The sequence below is a fragment of the Antennarius striatus genome, chromosome 9 (assembly GCF_040054535.1).
Source record: "Antennarius striatus isolate MH-2024 chromosome 9, ASM4005453v1, whole genome shotgun sequence".
Classification (NCBI taxonomy): Eukaryota; Metazoa; Chordata; class Actinopteri; order Lophiiformes; family Antennariidae; genus Antennarius; species Antennarius striatus.
In genome coordinates, this window is record NC_090784.1 from 21489385 (window position 1) to 21513806 (window position 24422).

General features: G+C 43.6%; 1 protein-coding gene across 1 annotated transcript in view; it reads right to left on the reverse strand.

The window, feature by feature from the left end:
• The window catches only part of syngap1b (synaptic Ras GTPase activating protein 1b), a 74535-nt gene extending 56541 nt beyond the window's left edge, over window positions 1-17994 (reverse strand). The window contains exons 1-2 of the mRNA XM_068324193.1: window positions 17840-17994; window positions 6512-6617 (exon numbers count right to left, since the gene is read on the reverse strand). Coding sequence (XP_068180294.1) covers window positions 6512-6617; window positions 17840-17857 — 124 coding nt within the window. The 5' untranslated portion in view covers window positions 17858-17994. The remainder of the gene's footprint in view (window positions 1-6511; window positions 6618-17839) is intronic.
• Window positions 17995-24422: the final 6428 nt, after the last annotated feature.

The window sequence follows — 24422 nt, forward strand, 5'->3', positions numbered from 1 at the left end:
GAAGTGCCCGGTTTTTAAAAGAGTGGTTGTTCTGGTGATCTGCCAGGGTGTGAAAGGAAGTCGGGGTTGTCCATGAGCGTGTGAACTCAGCTAAAACTAAAGTAAAAGGAGAAAAGAGGAAAATCGCAGTGAGAGAATGACGGCTGCCGTGTCCGGAGGTGACGCTGATGAGTCTCTGATTCCAGCTGCTTTGAGTTCCGGAGGAGTTTAAACATATTGAACACCCGCATGGAGCCATTTAATTCCAAAAAGGTATATATGCTGATGTGTCGGAGCTCCACGCTGTCACCTCAGGGAATATTGTCAAACGCATTGATGGGGTTTGATGTAGCGTGCATGCAGGTATCACCGTCTGTCTGTCTGGGGTGTGAAGTACGTCTGCATCAACCTGACGAAACTGAAGTGTCATGGAGAGACAGGAGCGTCCCAATGATCAGACAGGCTACACACCAGGTGCTGAGGGAGAGCAGTGGAATTAATACTGATGGAATGTTTCCAGAGACGGAAAATATCCTGACTGGAAACACATACATACATAGGTTGTGTTTCATTACACAACCTATGCTGCTCAACGCCAAATAAATGGAGCTTGACATAAAACAAACTGGAATTAAGAGATACTTCAGTGATCGTCTTGTTTTTGCTGACCTCTAGTGGCCTCCACTAGGACTGTATGCGTGTGTCGCTGTTGAGTTGGGTTATGGGAAACACGGCTTTTCAACCCGACCCTTAAAATCCCACGACCACAAATCCAAAGATATTCGTGACTTTAAAAGAGACGATGAACATTTGGAAAAGTTTCTCTTAATTTTATTTAATTATTGTTTAAAACAAAGACTTAGGAACTGGGAACTTATTATAAGCGAATTATTTCATTTACATGATTTATTCTTATGTTGCTCAATCCTGATTGGTGCATGTAAAAGGTCACTCGCGAGCCTGACCTGCTGCAAAATAATGAAGATGTCTTGTGTCAAATAAGTCAAAGTGCACTTCCTTAGCATAATACAATAGGTTTTATAACAACAAGCTAAGCAGAAAAATATTTTTCAGTGTCTGTAGGATGTGTTGTGGAACGAGGCAGAAATCTTTCTGTACGTTGACAAAGCCCAAGGCCTCTTCGAAGGTTTTACCGCTGAAGATGATTCAAAACCTTTTCAAGGCCTGCTTAGGGCGCCGCGCTGGAATGTGAATTTTACATTTTCACTACCTTCTCTTTCTACTGTACCTGGTTCACATTTGTATGTACATGAGTTCCAGAGCATGCTGCTGCTGGAAAATGTGGCCAAACGCCACGGAACTAAATTGCAGCAGGGACACGGAATGATAAAAAAACAACAACAACAACAACAACACACTAATACGAACTGTGATGGTGCAAAGCTACAGCGTTCTGCATTACTCAGTGAAATGCTGTTAGCACTAACACAGGTCTGCAGAGCTGCATGTTCACGTTTACGCCTGCACAACACAAGCCAACAGCCTGAGCTCGACTTTTAAAGACTATTCATTACAAATGAACGCTTCAACGGGTTTTTATCTTTTCATTCAGCGACAAAAAGTTTCTCCGTTTCTTCTTTATCTCCATCGCACGACTTTGTAGAATTCTCTTTATTACTTTTATCCACTACTTTCTGCTCACCTTTTTAATTTAGAAGGCGAGCTGATAAGGTTAAACCGTATGAAAGTACCATTTGTACCGCATTCTAACTGTCAGCAGTAAAACCATGAAGATGCTTTCCTGGACTTTTATAGATATCTTGTAAATGCAGACGCTGTATAGGTATGTGGATACCGTGATGGCAGATGCAGCCTGAACATGTGAAACACTTGGGGAAAGCAGGTTGACTGGTCTGATATCGCTGGTTTGAAACACCTTGAAAAAAAAAGTGGCGTGAACCTTTCACAGGGGTTTTAAATCCTCTCATCATTGCATGGCAGATAGAAGCAGTCCCCACGGACTGTGTGTGTGTGTGTGTGTGTGTGTGTGTGTGTCTGTGTGTAAGCCGACTGCCACACCTGAAGCTAAATAAGAACTGCAGTGTTGGAGCGCCGCAGACCCTCGTGTGCGCCGAGCCGGTGGCCGACTGTCACTCAAAGCGAGGCTGGGGCTCGCTCGCTTTCTCTGGCTGTTTTTCACTTTATGCATGTTGTTAAGGTATGATAATAAAGCTGTCGGTTATATCTCACCAGCCCACGGGGTATATCACTCTGAAAGACATTTTCATGTTATATAATCATCCCATTTACATATCACTTTGCATAAAGTCTTCATGCATGGTCCACCTTGCCATATCGTCTTAAAATGCCAGCTGTGAGCGAACGTATTAAACTGCATATTTCAACCTGGTGGTAATGATGGAGGTGAAGTTTTTGGGATCAGCAGGGTTCATCCTCTGAGGATCCAGAATATGTGTGCACACAGGCTGAGAGAGCAGAGCAAACCGTTTGTGTTCATTCACAGTTCCAACGGCAAGACATTCTGAGGAGTCAGCAGATCTCTCCCAGCTTCTCTAAGGGCTGATCACCCCCCCCCACCCCGCTCAAAAAGAAAAGAAAAAAAGACTGACTTACTTAAGTTTTATGAACCGTCAGCCTCAAACGATGACACCGCTCCTAAAACACGACACTCCAAACAAATGAAGCTGCTTGTGTGTCGTATGGAAACAGACGGAATTATCTTTCAAATCCATCAGAATGCTGATTTAAAGCACCGTGTTTCGCCTCTCTTCAACGTAATGAGTGAAATATGTCAGAACTTCAGTTCCATCCTGACAGCTCAGACCCTTAGGATCCACGGCGGGAGGGGACATCAGGCTGGCGGCGGCTTTTTAGCGCCGATGGAACAAGACAAGGATCGTACAAGCTGCTGGTTGGCTGATTTTTACCGCACATTAATGTGACTGATTTAAAGGTCAAATGCAGCAAAGCACGTCTGATTCCTCGGTGCGTGTTTGTCAAGTCATTCATGCAATCGTACGACAACAGAAGTATTAAGAACCCCCAGAAGAAGGCTCTGTGACTTCTGTCAGGTGAAATTAGTAGCATGGCTCCGGCACCCCGACAGCCGGGGAAAAATCAGTGGCATTTTAAATTTCATGCAACGCTTTGAAATTTCCCTGCTTTCATTTCTGTTGTCATTTTCCAATTTTTTTAGGCTCAGTAATATCAGAAAATAAGACGCATGAAGACGCTTCTTCCGTGCAAACACGTATATTTTGGCAAAGCAACTAGATGTGGAATGGAAGCAGTGAAGTCGTGGATCCCACCTCTACATAAAGGTTTTGTTCAACATTTTCTGTTGGAAATTGTCCAAAAACCTTAATATTTAAAATATAAAACAGCCTGGATCCATCCATTTATCTGGATCTGCATCAAGTTTTAATAGGTTCTTTCCTGACTCCAGCCAAAATGCTTCTATGTTGAAAATCCATAATCCAGCTGACAAAGAAAAGACACTAAAGTCATCAAGTCATCCTTTTAAACCACAAGGTTTTTAGCAAAGAGCTCACATTAATGGGATCTGGAGCGGTCGGAAAATATCTCGACACAAAATCTTCTGTAATGACTGAGGTTACTGTATAATTTTTTGCAGGCGGCACCTTTTTACTTGTTAAATCGACTTTGCCTTCATGCCTGCTTTTAAAACATGGAAACCAGACCGCTGGGGAGAAATCATCCTTTTGTTTTTTGTTTTTTTGCCTCTTCCTGACATGACAGAGCGGATGACTCACGGTGTTTGTGTCAACACCAACAACGGTTTATGTCGAACGCCTTGTTTTCTGATGCGGTTTCGTCTTTTTTTTTTCTCCTGCCTTTAATTTATTGAGTCAGCGCTTCTTATCCTGGTGTCAGGGAAGTTAGCGGGATGAAGGCGGCGCGGCGAGACGGGAAACAGGAAACACACTGGAGGTAACTCCAGAATCCTGTTTCATCCATAAAAAAAAAAAAAAAAAAGTTAAAACATACATAAAGGAACACGTGTGATCTAGAAAGAGAAACTGAGGAGACATTTTTAACCTGGAAAACTATTGGGCTGAAAGTTAACATCGAATCAGCTTTGTAGTGCTACCTTCTCTCCCTCCCTCCCCGCGGCTAAATCGTTCAGATAATAAGGTTTCCCTCAATAACAGAGTAGACTTACATAAAGTCAATTTACACTTTGAACACAAAACATTAAAGGCCAAATTCATTAATGGGGATTATCGCATCCTGGGGAGGTTAATGAAGGAGAGAGAGAGGGAGGGAGAATGTGACTGTTTTCCTTTTCTGTCTCCTCACAACAACATGCAGGATGTATGTGGAGGTACGGGGGGAAGAAGCTCTGATGCACGGATTAAAACACGGTACGGCATCATCAGAGCCGCACCGACGCCGGTAGCAGCTTGAAAATGAATCATCGTTTGGATTCTACTCTTAACGCAATGAAATTGACTGATTTTATATCCGTTGCAGCTCCATCAAAAACTTCAGAAGCGCCATAATCAATAAGTAGGTATCAATGCAGTCTTTTAATAGCACAATAAAGTGCTGGAAAGTTTGCTGCCAAACATAAACCAAACTCATTAGAAAGGTTTTGTGTGTGTGTGTGTGTGTGTGTGCAAAGTCATTTTCCCCTGTCACAATCACGCAACGTTAATTAAGCCTCATATTTTCATAAAACGCTTATGCTGCACTATAATTATGCAGCAAAAAATTAATGTCTTCATTATAACTTAATCACCTCCTCAATTTCAAAATGCTTTCTGTAACATTGAATGTACACGGAAGTTAATGAAAAAGAAAAAAAACCCGTCTCCGTCGCTTGATGCGTCGCGATGGCGACGGAGCGGCGACAAACTCCTTTCGAGGACATTATATGTTTGACTAATCGTGAATCGACTCGGAATCCTCACATCCTTCCTCTCTGAGCTCAGCGGCGGCGGCGGCGGCGGCGGCGGCAGGCATCCAGCTGCGACTGTTCTTACACGCCTCCATTTATCAATACCTTGTAAAAAATAAATATGCAGGCTTTTACCCCTGTGGATAATGAATCACGTCTGACATATCGGTGTTGTCATACACACACACACACACACACACACACACACACACATGGTCTGATGGTTGTTTGGCAGCTGCAGCATCCATCATCTCATCTCCTCTCAACATATTGGACTATTCTCCACTGTCACAATTTGAATCTGCCGATGTCGGTAAGGTCGCGTCTTTGAAAGTCGATCCATTCATCAATCTGGGAAAGGAATGAAAAGGTCCAAAACTGTGATCGCTGAACCCGCCTCCATCCTCACCTGACAGAACTGTGGTAACACTCCATTTACACTCACTTCACTTATACTACATGTTTTTCGGTGGTGCGAGGACGCAGGAGAATCCAGAGGGAATCTCAGGTCATCAGTATAGACGATATGGGTCATGTGACTCCCTGGAGCCCCCCCTCACACACACACCCACCCTCCACTTCAGGAAGGCCTCATGACGACCTTCATCTCTGTTGATCTGATAATTACTAGCTGTCTGGGGACCGGTAATCTCTTTGGATGTAGTCGCCACAGATGGTCCATCGTGATGTTCCTCCATTATAGCCTGCAGCACAGCAAACTCACATATGTGAATGTGTTTAACAGGCTTACACACATACACACACACACACACACACGAGGCAAGGACCGGCATGGCTACGTCAGCAAATGTCAAAACGTGGCGGGACCGTGTCAATCGATGTGTCAGCGTATGACCGCTTCAAGGTCAGGGAGCCACTTTGGAAAAAACTGAAGGAAATATTCATTCAGATGAATCAGCACAACAGCTAACGGGAATCGAATGGATGGAGGACGTCGCAGGGGAGGTCCCAGAAAGAGCTGAGTAAGATGGAGAGGTGGAGGATGGAGGAAGAGGAAGGAGACCCAAAGAGAGAGAGAGAGAGAGAGAGAGAGAGAGAGAGAGAGAGAGAAGAAGGTCAGTTCCAGAGTCCAAAGAGAGTTTGAGGACATGCAGGCAGGAGAAAGAAGGGAATGAAATAAAAGCCCTTATAAATAGACTGAGAAAGGAATGAAGAGACAGGAATTCAAACCACGACATGATTATTGAGGCATCATTCAATGAATTTCAATTTCAAGGCGAGATAAAATCTGACAAATCATCAAGAATAGCTGGGCAAAAATCTGGAAGCCAGGAAAAAAAACTCCCCGCCTGAAGCTGTGATCAGATGGGACGCGGCAGTGAGCATTGTTACTAACAGAGAGAGTAATGGCTCGAAGAACGCACGGAGCTGGTCGTTGATATGCAAATACCCAACTACTGTAAGAACGCTGAAATCAACCGCTGCAGGAGACGAGGTTTACGAACATCAAACTGGACAACAAGAGGGGAAAAAAACGCAGGAAATCACACAAAAGTTGTTCCAATAATCAGACAAATAAGTCCCAGAGGTGTTTGAAACGACCCATTGGTTGGATTAAAAACCTCCTGCAGGACTATTTCAGAAACTGCTTGAAGGTTTTCCGCTCACCCATCTCGGGATGGTGCCGTCCCTCAACAGGAACGCTGACTGTCCGCCGCAGCAGCTTGTTCCTGTGAGACTCTGAGCGCCTCTCGCGCATCAGCAGAGGGTGAACCTGCAGAAGAAGAAGCACAAGGTCAGCCTTCAATGCATTCCTGCACGCCGATGATCTCTATAGGACGGGAAAACACTAAGGCCCATTGTTTTCATTATGTGCCTTAACTAACTAATAGCTGCTGGTAAAAGTTTCTCTGAGTCAGTTTATGTCACCTGTTTTTTTTATTGAATATGCTAGAATGTGAAGCGGTTGGGATGAGAATCAGCACCTCCAAATCTGAGACCATGGTCCTCAGTCGGAAAAGGGTGGAGTGCCCTCTCCAGGTTGGGGATGAGATCCTGCCCCAAGTGGAGGAGTTCAAGTATCTTGGGGTCTCGTTCACGAGTGAGGGTACAATGGAACGGGAGATCGACAGGCGGATCGGTGCAGCGTCTGCAGTGATGCGGACTCTGTATCGGTCCGTCGTGGTGAAGAAGGAGCTGAGCCGAAAGGCAAAGCTCTCGATTTACCGGTCGATCTACGTTCCTACCCTCACCTATGGTCACGAGCTATGGGTCGTGACCGAAAGAACGAGATCCCGGATACAAGCGGCCGAAATGAGTTTCCTCCGTAGGGTGTCCGGGCTCTCCCTTAGAGATAGGGTGAGGAGTTCGGCCATCCGGGAGGGACTCAGAGTCGAGCCGCTGCTCCTCCGCATCGAGAGGAGCCAGATGAGGTGGCTCGGGCATCTGGTTAGGATGCCTCCTGGACGCCTCCCTGGTGAGGTGTTCCGGGCACGTCCTACTGGGAGGAGGCCCCGGGGACGACCCAGGACACGCTGGAGAGACTATGTCTCCCGGCTGGCCTGGGAACGCCTTGGGATTCTCCCGGAGGAGCTGGATGAAGTGGCTAGGGAGAGGGAAGTCTGGGCTTCCCTGCTTAAGCTGCTGCCCCCGCGACCCGACCCCGGATAAGCGGAAGAGAATGGATGGATGGATGGATGATTCAAACAGCTGAGATCACACAGATAAATGCAAAGCAGATGTGTAACAGTTTCATGCATCACTGAATAGATTAAATAAATTAATAAGTATTTAATAAAACTAAAAGAATGGATCATTTAGTCCTCATGTGTCAAACTCAAGGCCCGAGGGCCAAATGTGCCCCCCCCCCCACATCATTTAATGTGGCCGGCGAGAGCATAACAAGTGTCTAAAAATAAACAGGTCAAAAGCCAGATTTGACCAGAAACTACATTTCCCACAATGCAGTTATTAAGCCCATTTTAATTCTGAAAAAAACATCTTGAATACACTTAATGTTCTTTCATTGTTAGTCATCGGAGAGTTTAGTCCTTCATTGAATAAGTAATAAATTCAGGGTTAGTTAACATTAAGGAGTAGTTACATTTATTTTACATTACATTGAGTTACATTTAGTCACATGAATAAGTTACATCTGGCCCTTTGAGGACAGCCGTTATGCTGATGTGGCCCTCGGTGAAAATGAGTTTGACACTCCTGATCTAGTCAGAGAGGAGCTAGCTATCAACGACTGGGAATTGTTTTTGGAGTGATGGAAGGTAAAAAGTCTTCAGGATCGTTCAAGAGCACCAATCTGTTCAAATTCACTCCTCATCTTTTGAGGGAAAGGCTTTTTCTCGCGTCTGAGGTTTGTTATCACACCACCGGCACAGGGAGCAGGAGGATTTGACAGGAATGTCCCCTAAATCCAATGTCTGCTCGGCGACCCCGAAGTCCCGAACCACCGGCGTTGTCCCCAACCCCCCACCCCCAATGGCAAGATTGTCATTGGAAAACATCCAAGGGGGTTGTGAGGTTGTTAGATTGTATGATACACTGTCTTTGATTTGTATGAAAGAAAAGGGGAGAAAATATATATAGGGACAAAAGAACCATATTTCACTTCCCCGGCACGGTTGGCCCCACGGTCCCTGAATTCATAAAAATGACACTTGAGGGAAAAGGAACGGGCGGATGTTGCACACTAATCGGAAGCACCGGTCCTTTTGAAGCATCGCAGTTATTCCCAGAAAATATGGCGCATACCATAAAGCACAGAGCTGTAAATTCAGACTGAACACCAAAGCTAGTGTTTTGTTGGCACACGGCCCCAGAACGGCAAGAAACATAAAGAAATTTTTTATAAAAAGTGACTGCAGGAATTCGTGATAAGTTAACCTTCAAAAGAAGACGCGCTGCGGACTGCATTTGTTTTCGCTCCTTTAATTTAATAAACTGGCAGCTGATGGTAGGTAAAGCCCCCGGAGGGTGGTTTTTAGCCGCCGTCCTCTGGGTATCCTTCCTGACACGCCATCAAGGAGTCTGCGGAGACGATAGCGGCCACGTCTGTGTTCCGCTACAAGACCGCTGCGCTTTAGAGAGCGTCCTATTGAGACCAGCTTCTAACAGAAAACACAACATTGGGACATGAAAGCCGGTGTGAACACAGAGAGCCGGTGTCAGATGGTGGGACTAACGGGGGAGAGGAGGATTCTGGGGCGAAGCCAACAACGGTGAAGGTCACACCTCGCCATACGTCCCAACAGACAAGCGAGTGTCGCTCACTTTGAAGCATCTGTTGCGATGGAGAATGCCACAGTGTGTGTGTGTGTGTGTGTGTGTGTGTGTATTGTGAGTGCAGATGTGTGTCCATCAAAGCACATAAAAATTTTATGCGGATGCTGCTCCGCTTCTGGTTGCTAATATTCTCCGCTAACGCGCTAAAGCTGTGCGACACAAGACACAACGCAAACACATAAACGCACATCTCTGCTTTAATAATCTAGTTGGACCAGCCAAGCAGAAGACGGGGAATCGGGGGTCCTGTTTATACGAGGCTCTATTTCCGACTCAATCAGAGACAAGCGCCATAAATCAACGTCCTGCACGATTTCTCTCCGCTTTGCCGCTCGCGCTCAAAACTGCATAGTAATACAGTTCTTTCTTGGAGCACATATTGCTTGTTGTAATGGAATTACAGCACAACCTCCTTGATGAAAAATATATAAACCAGCATCCATTCTTTATGAGTCCAGTGTGGGGGAATGCACAGAGTATACGCGTTCATTTAGCTTGCATTTTGTCAAGGCAATTACCAAATGAAAGGTGTCGCCATTTATCACATTTTTATCCCAGAGTCTGTTGGGTCCCCACTAGGATTCTGGGTAAAATACCTACTAATGGATGGATGGGCTTCAGATGAAGCTTTGGCTGTGAGGACCAATCCGCTAATGTTTCCACTGGAAATCGATGACGAGCTGCGTGATTAAAAGCGTTAATGTTAGCATAGCATCAACACTGGCGTAGCATGCTGCGTTCAAGTGCTCAGCGTCAAAAGGCGGCAAATTCAAACAGAAAAATAGGTAAATATCACATCAAAATACGCTAAAAATAAATCAAGATATAATTATTAAACGATTTATGTATTGATCACTTTTTGTACAAAATACGGTTATAAACTGTATTTATGACTGTTTTAAGGAACGTTCTTGTCTAATATTTCCTATAAAGTCAGGGTAAACTGTAGATTATACGTGAAAAATGACAGCAGCATCTAAGTTAAGGAAGATTAGCTGTCGTCTTTATGTTGCTTTATTTTCTATATACCTTATTCCATATCAGCTTTTCATTCGGTGACAATCAGAGTGAAAGAAATTCACAATAAAGCAGGACCTTCAATGTAGAAAGAGATGCTTTATCGTCAGCTTTATCTCAAACTCCTGTTTATTTGATCTCTTATCTTGAATTGCACTCAGAATATGAGGGTTACAATTAATAACTAATTAAAATACAGACAGATATTTTACACAGAATATCTTTATATCCAAACAAATAAAGGTTGTCTAGATGATTGATTTCCAACATCGATAAGAAGTACACCAAAATGAATGTGCCCTCGCAGTATTTACACAACCATGACCGTAGTGAATATCCCATAAATCAGTGCGACACCATCAGACCAGGAAGCAAAAAAAAAAAGAAAAAAAGAAACCCAGCTTCCCTCTTTAAACTCTTGCAGGATTTTCTTTTAGCGTCTTTTAATTCTCTTTCGGTCAGATTATTAATGCGGGGAGTAGCAGCGGAGAGTGGACCAGCGCTCTTTTCCACTAATTGAATATGCTTTGGTGCCAATGAGTAAAAGTAAACCTGAATTAACCTCACGTTCTCCCAGCACTTCATTGATCAGGCTAATAAAGCCCGAGCTGCACACTCTAGCTGCAACCGCCTTGCCTTATAGTGTTTCTAAATATACATAACAAGCAAAGTGATTTCAGTCTCTCTGAATGAACGCCGCTCCGACTCGACTCCGTCAAGTAGGAACCTGGAGTGTGTGGAGGAGTAGCCAGCTCACACCCCAGGTAATTTCACTCAATGGTTGTGTGGTTATTGAAGAAACAGCAGAGATTTTTAGCGGGGTTAAAGCGCTGCTCTCTGTCCACATTTTCAGCTGTTGCCATGGAATCCGGAGGAGACAAATGGGCCGCATTTACTTTTATCCACAATATGAGTTATGAGCCGGTTACGAAATACAGGTTTGTGTCTTTTCCGTACAGATCAACACCTTCGGCGCTTTACGTAATAGCAGCGCCACACGTGTATTTCCTAAGCATAAATAACTGAAAGGATCTAAAATAAAGCATCAGTCTGTGATAATTAAAATCTTGACAAGCTATCTAGATGCCAACACTAATTTAAGGAGCTAAATATGGTAATTTTCCCTAATCACATCTACTTGAACAAGAACAAGCCCACTCAACGCGCCACTTCTGCCACCCTTCCCGGCGCAATTCATCACTGACAACTTGACTCATGGAAAAAGACCCAGAATGCCCTTCTACCCCCACTTCTGCTTCCATTTGGGCGGGGGGAAACACCTGGAGGCTATTTTTACCCTGCGTGTGGCAGGAACGGATTGGTCAGCTGTCAAGGAATCCACAGCTGGAGAAGTGACATCACCCTCGCTGCGAGGACGTTACGGGTGGGCGAGGCCGGCGCTCAGGCCTGGTGCGGTGCCAGCTAGGAGTCACGCTATCCATTACCCTCATCCCCCTGGACAGAACCAACCACATACTTACATTTCCTAAGGCGTGGTTTGAAAAAAGACCCTCTGAGACGGCGGAGGGTAATTCACTGTAATTGGGCACTCCAAAAAGCAGCCAAGTTAGGGAGATAGTTAGGGTTTAGATGAACAATCTCTGAGAAACATACATATTCTAAATATATATTTTAAACTGTTGATCCTAAAGTAAAGGTTTAACTAGCATTTAGCATTCTTGGAGGCTTCTATGTAACAGCCGGAGGGGAAGTATATCTACTAAATAAGATTTTAAAAACATAAAAGTAAGAACAAAAAACAAAACCAAACTCGATTCAAGTCAGAAGCAAGATGGGAGTCGGTCCTGATGTGGAGAAGATGGGATGTTGGTGAGGAAGAGGGAGGGAAGGGAGGGGAGGGGGGTAGGCAGGGCGTGGCGCTGATGTACAGAGGGAGGAGGTTGTTTTTGTTCCTCTTGGCAGGTTGACTTGAGTGATGCTGCAGGCTGGTGGACCCATATGTCACTACCGCTTCCTCAGGCCCAGCTGTGAGGAGCAGATGAATTTGGTGGGACACTGTGTTTGGAAGTGTGTCTGTGTCTGTGTGTGCGTGTGCGTGTGCGTGTGCGTGTGTGTGTGAGTGTGTGTGTGTGTGTGTGTGTGTGTGTGTGTGTGTGTGTGTGTGTGTGTGTGTGTGTGTGTGTGTGAGACACTGGAAGAAATGTGCAATCTATTTCTGAACACGGCAGCAATCAAACACGGCTGGCCGTCCAACTGTGGCTCACATTTGGCCATGTACCTCCACAAATACAGAAGTGAAGTGAATTTCACTGCACACACACACACACACACACACACACACACACACACACGCACACACACTGAGCCAACGGGTGTCTGCATTATTTTTGCCTTTCTGAAATCTCAATTTTCAGTGTAATGAAGCTGCAACAAAAGGTTCAGTGAGGGAGAATCAACCTTTGCACACTTAAGGGTTCGACTTGAATTCTCATAGCATTTTGTTTCCAACAACTCTCCTGCCAGGCCAAGTCTTTACAGATTGCACCATTCATCAGCCACCACCACCAGTCTCCGGACTCCTAGGGAGGGATATATATTTAAATCGCAGCTCTGCAGAGGATGGATGTCTTCGATCTCAAACTCCATGGAGAGCCTCAGCGGCAATCTAGTTAGCTGCGGGCAAACCGAATTAGGTTTAGTAAAGGTTTAAATTATTTTACTAAGTGAGTAACACCATCAAATAAATATCTAGAGTGCAAATGTTAGCTGGGTTGGTTTATTACATGCATTAAGTGCACAGTAAAAGTTCAAATCACCCATAAGGGTCTAGATTCCACAGAGACAGACCTGACCAATGCAATTCTTCTTAATAAAACTGATAAATGGCAGAAGATTGCTTTTAAGGTCATCCAGATCTGGCAGTTGCTCCTGCTAAGTTGGCAGGAGACAAATTAGGCCCGAGTTTCCTCATCCTTTAGGTGCCTCCAAGGTATTGCGGAGAAAAAGAACAGTTCAGCATCCGCAGAGATAGGAGAATTAATCCAAACCCGGAGATAAAAGCCGTTTAAACCCTTGCATGTACAAGATGACCTTTGGAAAAATGTTATTTCTGAGTGAGTGATGATTTCTTTTTTCTTTTTTCTTTTTCCTAAATAGAATGTAATAGTTACTTAAATACCAAGAGTTTCTTGTTCACATTGCCTCGGGGGTTTAGGTCAGCCATCTTACTAAAACAATCAGCCTTTTTGCTTCTCTTCTTGGAGTCGCTGCCCACCTACATTTATTACATAATTAATCCTTCCAACTCCCACGCGACAGCCACCTGAATGTGTTCTCCAGGGTCAGCGGCTAACATACACTCCACCTCTTCATGAGCTGTGACAGCAGCAGGTTCAGGCTCAAGCTGCTGAGGCTTTTGTCACGTTAACGCTTTCAAAATGCACCCTAAAAACGGCAAATAAGAACGTAAAGGAAGGAGGAAAAATAACCAGTGCAATCCAATTTGTTTTAAATTGGTTTAGAACTAAATTCACCTCTCTGTGTGTTTTAAAGGCAATATTTCCCAGCTCTTCGAGATTGAGCAAAGATCATGCATCCCATCAAATTTTCTTGCGTAACACTGAGACGGATTGGGGGGGGGGCACATGACTTAGGGGACGGGGCACTGGTGCGTGGCAGTCAAATATGAAACTCTGTCAACTCAGATTAAAATGAGATGAGAGGAGGATGAAGAAGAGGAGGAAGAGGAGGAGGGTGGCAGGCAGCCATCACCGCCAGGCCTCTCACTCCCCCCGCAGGACAGAAAGAGTCCGTAGAGATTCTCGTCGATTGTAGATCTCAGATATTACACATTCTCATCATTGCCTGCGTTGATTTGTCCAGTTGGGATTTTCTCAAGAAGTTTAGAACCACCCGAACTCGTAGACACCCTGAAAGTACAGCGAGAGTCTTTGAATATACAAAAACATACTTTAAGTTAAGTCTTTAAGTCTTCCAGTCATTTGTTTAGTCTGGCTAACAGTCCAAAGGAGAAGATATTCAGGTGACTCTCACCTGTAAGGCAAAGAAAAGGGCAAAAAAAAACCCCACAGAGAAGAAAAAAGTCAGCGCTAACTTTCCTGTGGATTAAATAACAATTAATCCACAGGAAACACTCTGAGCGCTCCACCTCTACTTTAAACCTCTCTTTCTATACCGCAGCCAAAACACCAGCCGCTCAACCAAACATGGGAAAGCAATAAAGGTAATGCGCTGACAGCATCACGCCATCACGCCATCATCAGTGTGATCTTTTAGTTTTTCTGTTCTGTCGACTTCATCAAAGTGTTGATTCAGCTCTGGGTGGCTTTTTTTTTTTTTTTTTTTTGCTGTTTCCATTTCTTGCCATGAAAATATTTTTGCTCTAATATACGATCACACGGAGAGAGTACCACTAAGTGACATTATCCGCCGCTTCGGGCTGCGAACTCACATGTTTTCTAAGTAACACCTTTCCATTTTTCTTGCTTACACTGCACAGGAAAGACTTCCCTACAAATCACAGAAGCTCCGGGGACAAGGGTGTGGGGGGGGGGGTGACAATTCAAGAACAAAAAATACTAAAGGAGGCCACTCTAATTATTGGCGTGTTTTGTTTCGTCATTTTTAATTTCACAGGTTCCCCCCCCCCCAGGTTTCAAGGGTATTTTTTGCTTCGACACCCCAATCCTGACAGCCCATCCATTATCCTTGGCAACTGAAATGAGGCAGAGGTGTTGACAAGGCAACAAGGGTGCAATCCTGTTCCAGCCCCCATGAAGTGTCTCCGACTGGGGGAGCGACACCGGCGCACAATTAACAGGGTTTCCTGTAGTGACACATTTCAGTCATAAAACAGTAGCCGTGCTCCCGGGAGTGACACCCCCGGCGTTCCGGCGTCCTGCCGTCTGATGGCGATCATTCACAAATAAACAAACAAATAAAAATAACAACAAACCGGAGCGGCGAAGGGGAGCGGCGCCGGGGGAAGGCAGAGACAGGTGGCCCGTGGGAGAAGCCCAGACCCCTTGCCAGTCGTTCCCAGACAGGGTGAGGGAGGAGTGAGAGAGAGAGAGTGGGCAAAAATTTAAAAAATGGATGGGGTGAAAGGGCGGAGGGCAGAAAAGAGAGAGGGAAAGTGATATGGCGAGAATGAGGGGGCAGAAAAACAGGGAGAATGTGTGACAGTGATGGGGGAGGGAGGGGAGATGGAACAGATGGATTCGATAAAGAAGAGAGAGATGGGAGGAAAGGCAAGTGGAGGAGAGGTGGAGCGGCTGGAATTATATATAGAGCAGTGGTGGCCTTTTCATAATTATATAAAATTATAGAGGTGTTGCAGCTTTTTGCTTCCCTGGAGCAGCAGGATAAATCAGACGCTAATAGGCCTCGAGTCGGACCCACGTAGAGGCCGACAGAACCGCTTCCAGGGGTAAATATTTATCCGGCATGGACGTCATTGATCTTGGTGAAACTTCCCAGAATGCAGAGAGAGAAAAGGGGGTTTGGACCCGGCATGTGAGGGGAAAAACAAAAAAAAAACAATTGGAAAGGTGTGAAATTCAGATCAGCTGATGCTAAATTGTGAAGCGGCGGCATTGAGAACGGAGAAAGATGAGCTGATCCACCGTATCTTTCTGGAAGTCTCCAGTCTGATTGCTTTTTTTTTTTTTTTTTTCTTTCTAAAAGAAACCCAATGGAAATAAACAGAAGAGCGTAAAAGCGAGTCTGCGTATGCAAATAAAAATGAAAAAAATGAAAAAAAAAACAAGAGAGAGACACCCGCTCCGCAGGAAGTGAGTGGCAAGCATAAATATTTAATGCCTCACGCTGTCGCCGAGATGACGGCCGTCCGGGCGTGGCTCCTCCCCGCTCACAGCTGTGCATTATGGGGACAATTACACAGGATCAGAGCTGTGATTAATTGAATCGGCTCTCCGTTCAGTCCCTGCAGATCAGCGCTGGTCTCTTATCAAGCTAACAGCATGATCCATTCCTCTGAGTGATGACAAGCTGAAATATTATTGGCAGGTGTGCACACAAAGCCGCAGCAAAGTCGCCACTGCTCAACTGTGATTGGTCACGTAGATTCATTACCTAATTACTTAAATTGCCCACAAGGGCCTTAAATCAAATGCCACACACACATATATACCGTATAATAGAAGACAATAAATTATTACAATGACTAACCATCAGAATTAATGTATTACCACACACTTGGATGGTCAGAGTGTGTGGCTTTGAAGCAAATTAAAACTATATCAGTCTACGAACGGCCCTGCTGAGGTTGGGAAGGTGAAACATGGATTCTGCGTGACTCGGGTCTATTTATGGCCGTGTTGTTAGCGGTGTTATGAATCAGCAAGACTTGGATTTAAACGTTTTTGTTGCAAAGCAGAAAGTAGAAAAAGTTGAAGAACAGTACCCTCTCCTGGCCTGCAGAGCAAGAGGACGTTTTACCAGCAAACAGATGGAGGTGGTGTGAACAGAAAGAGTTAAGTTAGTGAACACCGACACACTGATGGGTCTATGGACACGGGTGCGTTTTATGCATTTTAAGACGTAAAGATGTGGATTTTCAAGTTCCTACATTTAAATAATAAATCAATTGAAAGCCCCAAGTATCAAATACGACAATGAGAGGAAACACATTTTTATTTATTGGGATGTTTCGGGCTGTTAATGTCTGGTCAGTGGGTGTGGAAGCTTTGCATAGACATTTATTAAGCAGATTCCATTCCCGTCTCGTCTCCTCCTGCCCTGAATGCATAAAGAGCTGCAGGTCCATGTCCGTTTGACCGCAGCTAAGCTACACACACACACAGAGCATGAAGGCCAGCAGCGATGATCCAGTTAAATAGTGGGGAGGATTACCCAAAGTTTCAAACTTTTTGCAGTATGAACAAATTAAAGCTCAAAAGCAGCCTGAGGTGACAGTGATCCAGGCTGGCCGGGTAGAGTCTCTCTCTCTGACCTCCTTTTTAGGCGATAGCTAAACCATCTAAAGCTAAAAAGTAGGGTCATTTAAATAGTACAAAGACTGATTTATAACAAGACCATGCTGAGGACGCAGTCAAACTAAACTATATACTATTATGAATGTGAGTCGTCAAGATAAGTAAAAATATCACAATTAAACTGCTGGTTTTACTTTAGCTGTGCTCATTTACAATGAAAATATGCTCAGGATGAGTGAGCACACCCTAATCAATACCTGATCAACCAATCGATCTCTATGTGGGCGGGTTCAGGTGTAAACCAAAGTGGGCGGTGCTTGTCATATTTTTACAAAGCCCATTTCCCTTAAACTGAACCAAATCCTTGCCCAACTGAAGAGCTGACCATAATTCTGTTTATTAAGAGGCTTGTTTAACATAAGAGGGAATCATTTTGCATCTCCTTGGTCATTTTTTAACCTCTTTCTGCGCTGGTAAACACAGATTGGGAAATTTACAAGCTTGTCTTTACATGTTATATATTATATTAAAAAATTGTTGTCTATAATTTAAGTTGAGGTCATGAAAATCGCAGCTCAGAATCATTCGTGAGTCGCTACTTGAGTTAAAAAAAAAACACAAAACGGACTATTTAAATAATCTTCAGTTACATAATTGAAGTAGAAAGTGTTATAAAATATTGTTAAATGTTTTGTTGGTGTAAACCGTGTCAGCATCAGTTCATTTGTGGCGTTGAGTACTCTACCTCCTCCTGGTCCAACATGAAGAGCTGATTTCCGGAGCTTACACGGACAGCGGGGTTCCAGCGGTCGTGGTGAGGGCGATCGTGCGTGGGGCGGTCGTAGATGGGGCGGTCGTGCGAGGGGCGACTGTAGATGGGGCGATCGTGCGAGGGGCGACTGTAGGCAGGGCGGTCGAAGGAGGGGCGGTCGTAGATGGGACGGTCGAAGGAAGGACGGTCGAAGGAAGGACGGTCGAAGGAAGGGCGGTCGAAGGAGGGACGGTCGTAGGAGGGACGTTCGTGAGCGTAGGAGGGAGTGTGGAAGGCGTGGGCGTGGGTGCGATGATGATGGTAGGAGGGGGGGACAGCACACCTTGCATCTGGACAGGAGAAAAGGAGGAGAGACGGGTTGGGGGGGATAAGGAGAGAGATGGAGGAGAGAGGTCAGACAGGATCACCGGTAGGAGGGCTGTCATGCTTCAAACATCAGGGTCAGAGGTCATCTGAGCGCATTGGAATGCTAGGTACATAAAGCTACATGTGCTATATGTTTCTACAATGAACTCAGTGTAATATCACATTCATAAAGATTATTACATTTCCACCAAGACAACGAAACTGAAATAAAAAACCCTGAAACACAATTTAGCAAAGTAGGACAACAGGTGTACATAAGTGTTAATGTCGAATTAACTAAAAATAAACATTCCCAGTTCTGTACTGTACTTGACGTATGAATATATTTTTAATAATATTTGGTTATTACAAATCTATTTTAAGTTTATATACAAATCGCTTTTATTTCTGATGTTGTAGAGAAATAAAAATCTAAATTTGCGAATACAGTTTGGCTATGTTTACCATACTTTGCGGACGCTTTATGAATGAATGAATGATAAAATAAAAGACTTTTTGTGGTTATAGTAAAACAAATACAGGAATTATTATAAAAGTGGAGCAAAAGGATGTAAACTTCATTTTTATTTTTTGTGTGTATTTTTTTAAATCAATGTGTAATCAAGAACGATAAGACTGGAAATGACGTAAGCTGAGGTATACTTGTATTTAACACACGCTAGCTGTTTTCTCTTGTTTCTAGACTTCATACTAAGACATGCTAACAGAAAATCTAAGCATTTATCAAATTGTCAAAAAAACAATGACATTGGAATGAAAAAAAAACTTGCATCCACAACATTTAGCAGTGTTGGCTTTAATTCGCATAGTTGTAAAAAATTGAGGAACAAAATACAAAATATATGAAGGGATTATTAAGGACTTTTCAAAGGGAAATGTTTTTGTTTCTTCTTCAGACCTCTTTGAGTAAACAGGACAAAAACAAGACAACAAGCAGTTCTTGTGACAAAAATGTGGGTTCTGTTGAACATCTGCTAACCCTCCAGTATAAAGTTTATTAAAGACGATGCCTTTAACCAAATTCTTCACTGTTTGAGCTTCAGTTTTAAGATTTAGCCACACCTTTTGCATTCATCATTGAGACTTATCTCTGTTCAAATCCCAGCCACAGCTAAAAATGATAATTGTCTAATTGCGAAAGTCCTAGATCCAGCTCACCACCAAAATCTAATCATCTATTCCTGGGCCTGAGGCGGCCCTGTCCACCAACTTCAACAGAAATCTGTTCCTAGGTTCCTGTGATACCCTGCTGTCTGACAGACTGAGAAAATAAACTATAATCTTCTCGGTGGGGGCACGAATTATGTGTGACGTTATCCTGGAATCCAAGGATCATTTAAGAAGAGGCAAAATGTGAAAATTATATCTCAGGGCTCTCTGCCTGAGATAATTTGAGAAATACATCACATAATATTAGAGACATTATATAGATCTTTTTTTTCCAGGTAGGTGTTGGACTCTGTTAGTGAAAAATATGGCTGAGGACCTTTGGCAAATGAGGCACTTTATCTCTTCTTTGGTTTGGAACAGTTTCAATAAGAATAACACAGTCCAAGCAAAGGTGGTCCCGTAAAATGTATTTTAGCGCAATTTAAGTTTTATATAGAGTGCAATTCTAAACAATACACATTAAAATCGTTCGAACTAACATTTTAAGCATCCCAGATTATGCAAAGTAGAATTTTCAATAAAAATTGTTTTCAAGATGCCCCACCCACGAGAAAACATCATCCTCTTTCTCTTTCGTTTGTTCCACCTATCAGAAAATACTTCCTACGAGGCAGCGTTCAGATTTAAGGACGGTGATGACGTCATAGTAGTCGTCATCAAATCAGGAGATACTGCAGGAGTTTGTTCTGCCCACACACACACACACACACACACAAGCATTGAAAAACCAAGCGACACCCATATCCAAAAAGGGGTGTGATGTTTTTGGCAAGAAAACCTCAACGATGTGTTTTGGGGACTATGGAGCATTCATACGTTTAGAGTATAACTTTGGACCTTTACAGACTTCCCTTGATGCATGTGTTGTTCTAATATTGACCTTGTATCTCCCCTCACTGCTCTTAAGCTTTAAAAGGCAACAGCAGCATCTGTAACGCGCTTCAGATGGTGGAACAGAGCACTTTGTAGTTTTAAGGTACAAACACAAATGCAAACATCATTAGGCGGTTCTCACACTTCATCCTGCCCGACTCTTCAAAGACTCCACGATCCGTTAGAAACAGTCCACTCAGCCCAAACGCGGTCTTCAAACAGGACGAATCAATTGTTTAAATCGTCATTCCACTAGCATCAACATTACATGCTGTGGTCCAGACCAGGAGATGTATTTATATTCAAAACAGGACCGTTTTAACGTATTTGGTGTTTTTATAACGTTAAAGTAAAAAGGAAGAATGTGATTTCGACAAAACAACCTAAGGTAAACAAGCAGAGACAGACCTCTGCAGTGTGTGAATCAGTCAAAGTTACATTCCCCCTAGTGGCTCAAATCCACACTGTATTACCAGCCTGGAACACACATACACACAATGTCACACAAATACACACACTCAAAAAGAATGAAACTCTGGTTTATTTGACCAAATATGTGCAAATTCTTGGGTAACTAACTCTCTTTCTTCTAAAAATTGAGCTACAATCAATCACTCCCCCCCCCAGTGAAGCATCACAACATGTCATAACCCATTGGTTTTTACTGCATCACCTTCCTCCCCCCTCTCTCTCTCTCTCGACAGGACAGAAGTTGCTCCTCCGTCTCCAGCCAGAGCGCAAACACACAACAGGCAAATCGGCTAATCGTGGCCAAATCAGATCTCTGTTGATCATCGGAGTTCCTGTTTGAATTATGAATCGAGCTGCTGAAAGTTTGATGAGCTCCAAAACAAGCAAAAGCTAATTAATAGAGACGGTTCAAGGAATGGGAGGAACAGACACACAGAGTGGCTTCATGGAAGAGAAGAAAACACTCGTTCTTTCAGAGAGTGAGTTGTCATCTCGTTGAGAAATGGAAACGTTTGGAAATGTGAAATATTCATTTTTTTAAAAATTTAAATAAAGAATGTAATATTAATATCTAGGGAGAATGGAGGTTCATGAATTTGGACCATTTTCTTGGAGCTGGATTGAAGGGTCACAACATCCTTTTTAGCACTTGTGTCTCTGCAAAAGTTTTTTTTTTTAAATGCGAGGAGGAGCAGACGGCATTAAAATTACAGTTTTAGTTAGTTTTTTCATGGTCTATAAATTAAAAAAACCCACAAAATATTATAGAAGTTTCAGTTTCAGCCTTCTTAAATTAGCTGACTGGATTATTTAGTTCTACAGGTTTGGTCAAATCCATCCCCTGAAAGTCAAGACGCTCACATGAAGCTCAGAAAAAGAAAAAGAATTCAAATTCATGCAACGTATTGTTCAGATTATGACTGGAATGTCTAATCCTTTCTCAGGGTGTAGATTATCATCTGGAGGAGCGTTTTAAGGCGCAGTTCTTCCCACCTCGTTCACATCCTCTGAGCTGTCACGCAGCAGGTTGTCTGGTTATTTTATCTTCTAAAGGCTGCGTGATAAAACATATTTGATAAGGGTTGTAAAACTGTTATAGCCTGCATCAAACAATCAATTTCTGGTTGTTGCATCTCCATATATTTCATGATTAAGAGGAGACGGGCGCTGAAAGCTGCTGCAGACGTTGCTCCTCATTCTTGATGGGTGCGTCGACTTACGGCCAGACTGCAGAAGCCGATGAGATAGATGCTGAATAAGCACATGTGACTCTTTGATTATTATCACAGGACTTCAGAGGAGATGGGACGCCGTGCAGCAGCACGCTCTCTTGCCTTTCTCCACCCGAGATTGTGAATCCAAAACTTTGCAACTGTGCAGAGGAAAGTCGAACCCACTGGAGGATAGCGGTGTGAGTCATCTGCAGCCCAATCTGCGTTACTCTACTGTGGGCCTACCTCTCCACCCCCGAGGCTGCCTATTAAGGGCCTGTGAAGCGCAGTGGACAGAATTTCAATGAGCAGATTCCTCCGTCTGTCCATCGGTACGTTCAGGGTGCATCTACTGTAACAATTTGGTCTACGCGTAACTGCTGAGAAACCTCTTTTCTCCGCTCCTCTTCCTCCACCTCATGTCTTTCATTCACTCTCTCCCCGTCTGGCCTCCGTCTCTCCCTCGCTCTGCCTTTGTTCCTCCCTCTCCTTTCCCCCTCTCTCTGTGGGCTCTTTTCGCCTTTTCTGCCTTCCTTAGCAGTTTACAAAGAAGGCTGCCATGCACCAATCGGATGACTGGTCAGCCTTAGTCAACGTTGGCATAACTGGAACCCAACAGGGCTAATGTTGATTTATACACATCGCTGAGTTCCAAAACAGCGCTAAAAATAAAGCACGCAATATCCCCGGGCCGCCCGGGGTAGATAATGTACTACTGCAAGCATGGCCGACCAGAGCGCCTCACTTTCCAGGCAAGAACGCACCAATACACGCCGCGGACGTTTCATTCCAGTGACCTCAGCTGCACCGGCGTCGTATATCTCTGATCTCTGATATATACCGATAGCGTACAGATGTTACTTTGAATAGATGCGGTGCGGCGCTTCAACGCAAGGCCAGTCGGAGTTGTGTTTGTGCAACCGGGTTGCTGCTGTCAGTGCTGAGTCAAGGGGGACGTCAAGTGTCAGAAGACGGGTCACAAAGGCCCAGAAGTACGAGGCGTCTCGCTGAACAAGCAAACCAACTTTTGGATGCATGCTGCAAGGGAAAAACTCCAGCTCATTAGGCTTACATTAGCATTAGCATTGGTAATGCTTAACTGCGGGAAAACATGCAATCAGAAGTCAGGATTAGCTTGATTAGGAGATCATTTGTGTAATTTTTCTGCTTCGTAACAAAGAAATTTGAACGTGTCAGCGGGAGTTTGATAGTTTTTTTGTCGATCGATACCAATTACTCAGCTCACGGGGTTGGTGAGGCTTTCAAAACTCAATATCCAATCCACAACATAAAGCACTCAGAATATCACCCCTCCCTCCCCACAGCAGCCCCCTTTTAAATAGCTAAAAGATGAAGAGCTGTGTGGCATTAGGGCAATCAACCAGTGACCGGTTGTTCAGTTATGGAAATGACAGCAACAGAGCCATTACTGCTCTTCCTGCAATAATCCACGCGTTCTGTAGGATTTCTACTTTAATTAAGGGATCTCTGTTGTTAAAAAACTTTATTTGTGCCAATTAGACGCAGCGATCGCTCACTGGTTCCACTGGAGTCTGAGTCGGTGTCAGAAACAAGTCTGTGATAAGTTTTATTTCTGTGTTGCTGCAGCTTCCTCTCATTACTTAATGTCGTTTTAATGATTTAATGAGGTAATTTGCTTTTAGTAAATATTGCGAGTAGAATGTGGATTTTAACAGATAGAACACTTACACACCTGTTACAAGCAACTATAGGAATGGATAAGGTATTATCTTTATTTATAGCTAAAATAATCTACTCAGTTGCTTTTTAGATTATTTTCTGGTCTTATTATTGAGAATTATCACAACATTTTATTGTTTTTTGCTTTTTAGATATCATTAATCGATTCATATTTAAATGACATCTTATTGTGTGTATTTCTTGTGTTATCATTTATGATCTGTAATATTTGTAATACTGGCTCACAGATTCCACACATCCCAAAAACCAGACCACGTTTCTCTGGACAATAAAGTGGCCTTAGACTGGGATGATTTAAAGCAGGAGCAGAATGACAACACTATTTCTCTTCATAACCGGCCCCAGGACAGATATGTCACCACTTTTTCTTTTTTTTTTTTGTCCGACTGTGTTGTAAGACAGAACAAATTTCAGCAGCTTGTCCTCTGACATGATGCAGGCTTGTATCTGAATGGCTTTGGACTGAAATGTTGTGTCAAAGAACTTTATTCCTTATTTCTAGTCCTAGAAACTACAAAAAAGAACTTATTTTTGACAACTTTCTGAGGTCAAATCCTGACTTTTGCAGCTTTTAGTCAGTTGTGAACTAAAGTCTAAGTGTGTCATATCCTCGATATAGACAGCTATCAGGTCTGTTCCTCTCTACGGTTTAGTTTTACAGTCTTAAAATTGTATTTGCAACCTCACCTACCTGCTCATCACCTGATGGAACACACAGTTGGCCACCAACTGGTGTAAACAGT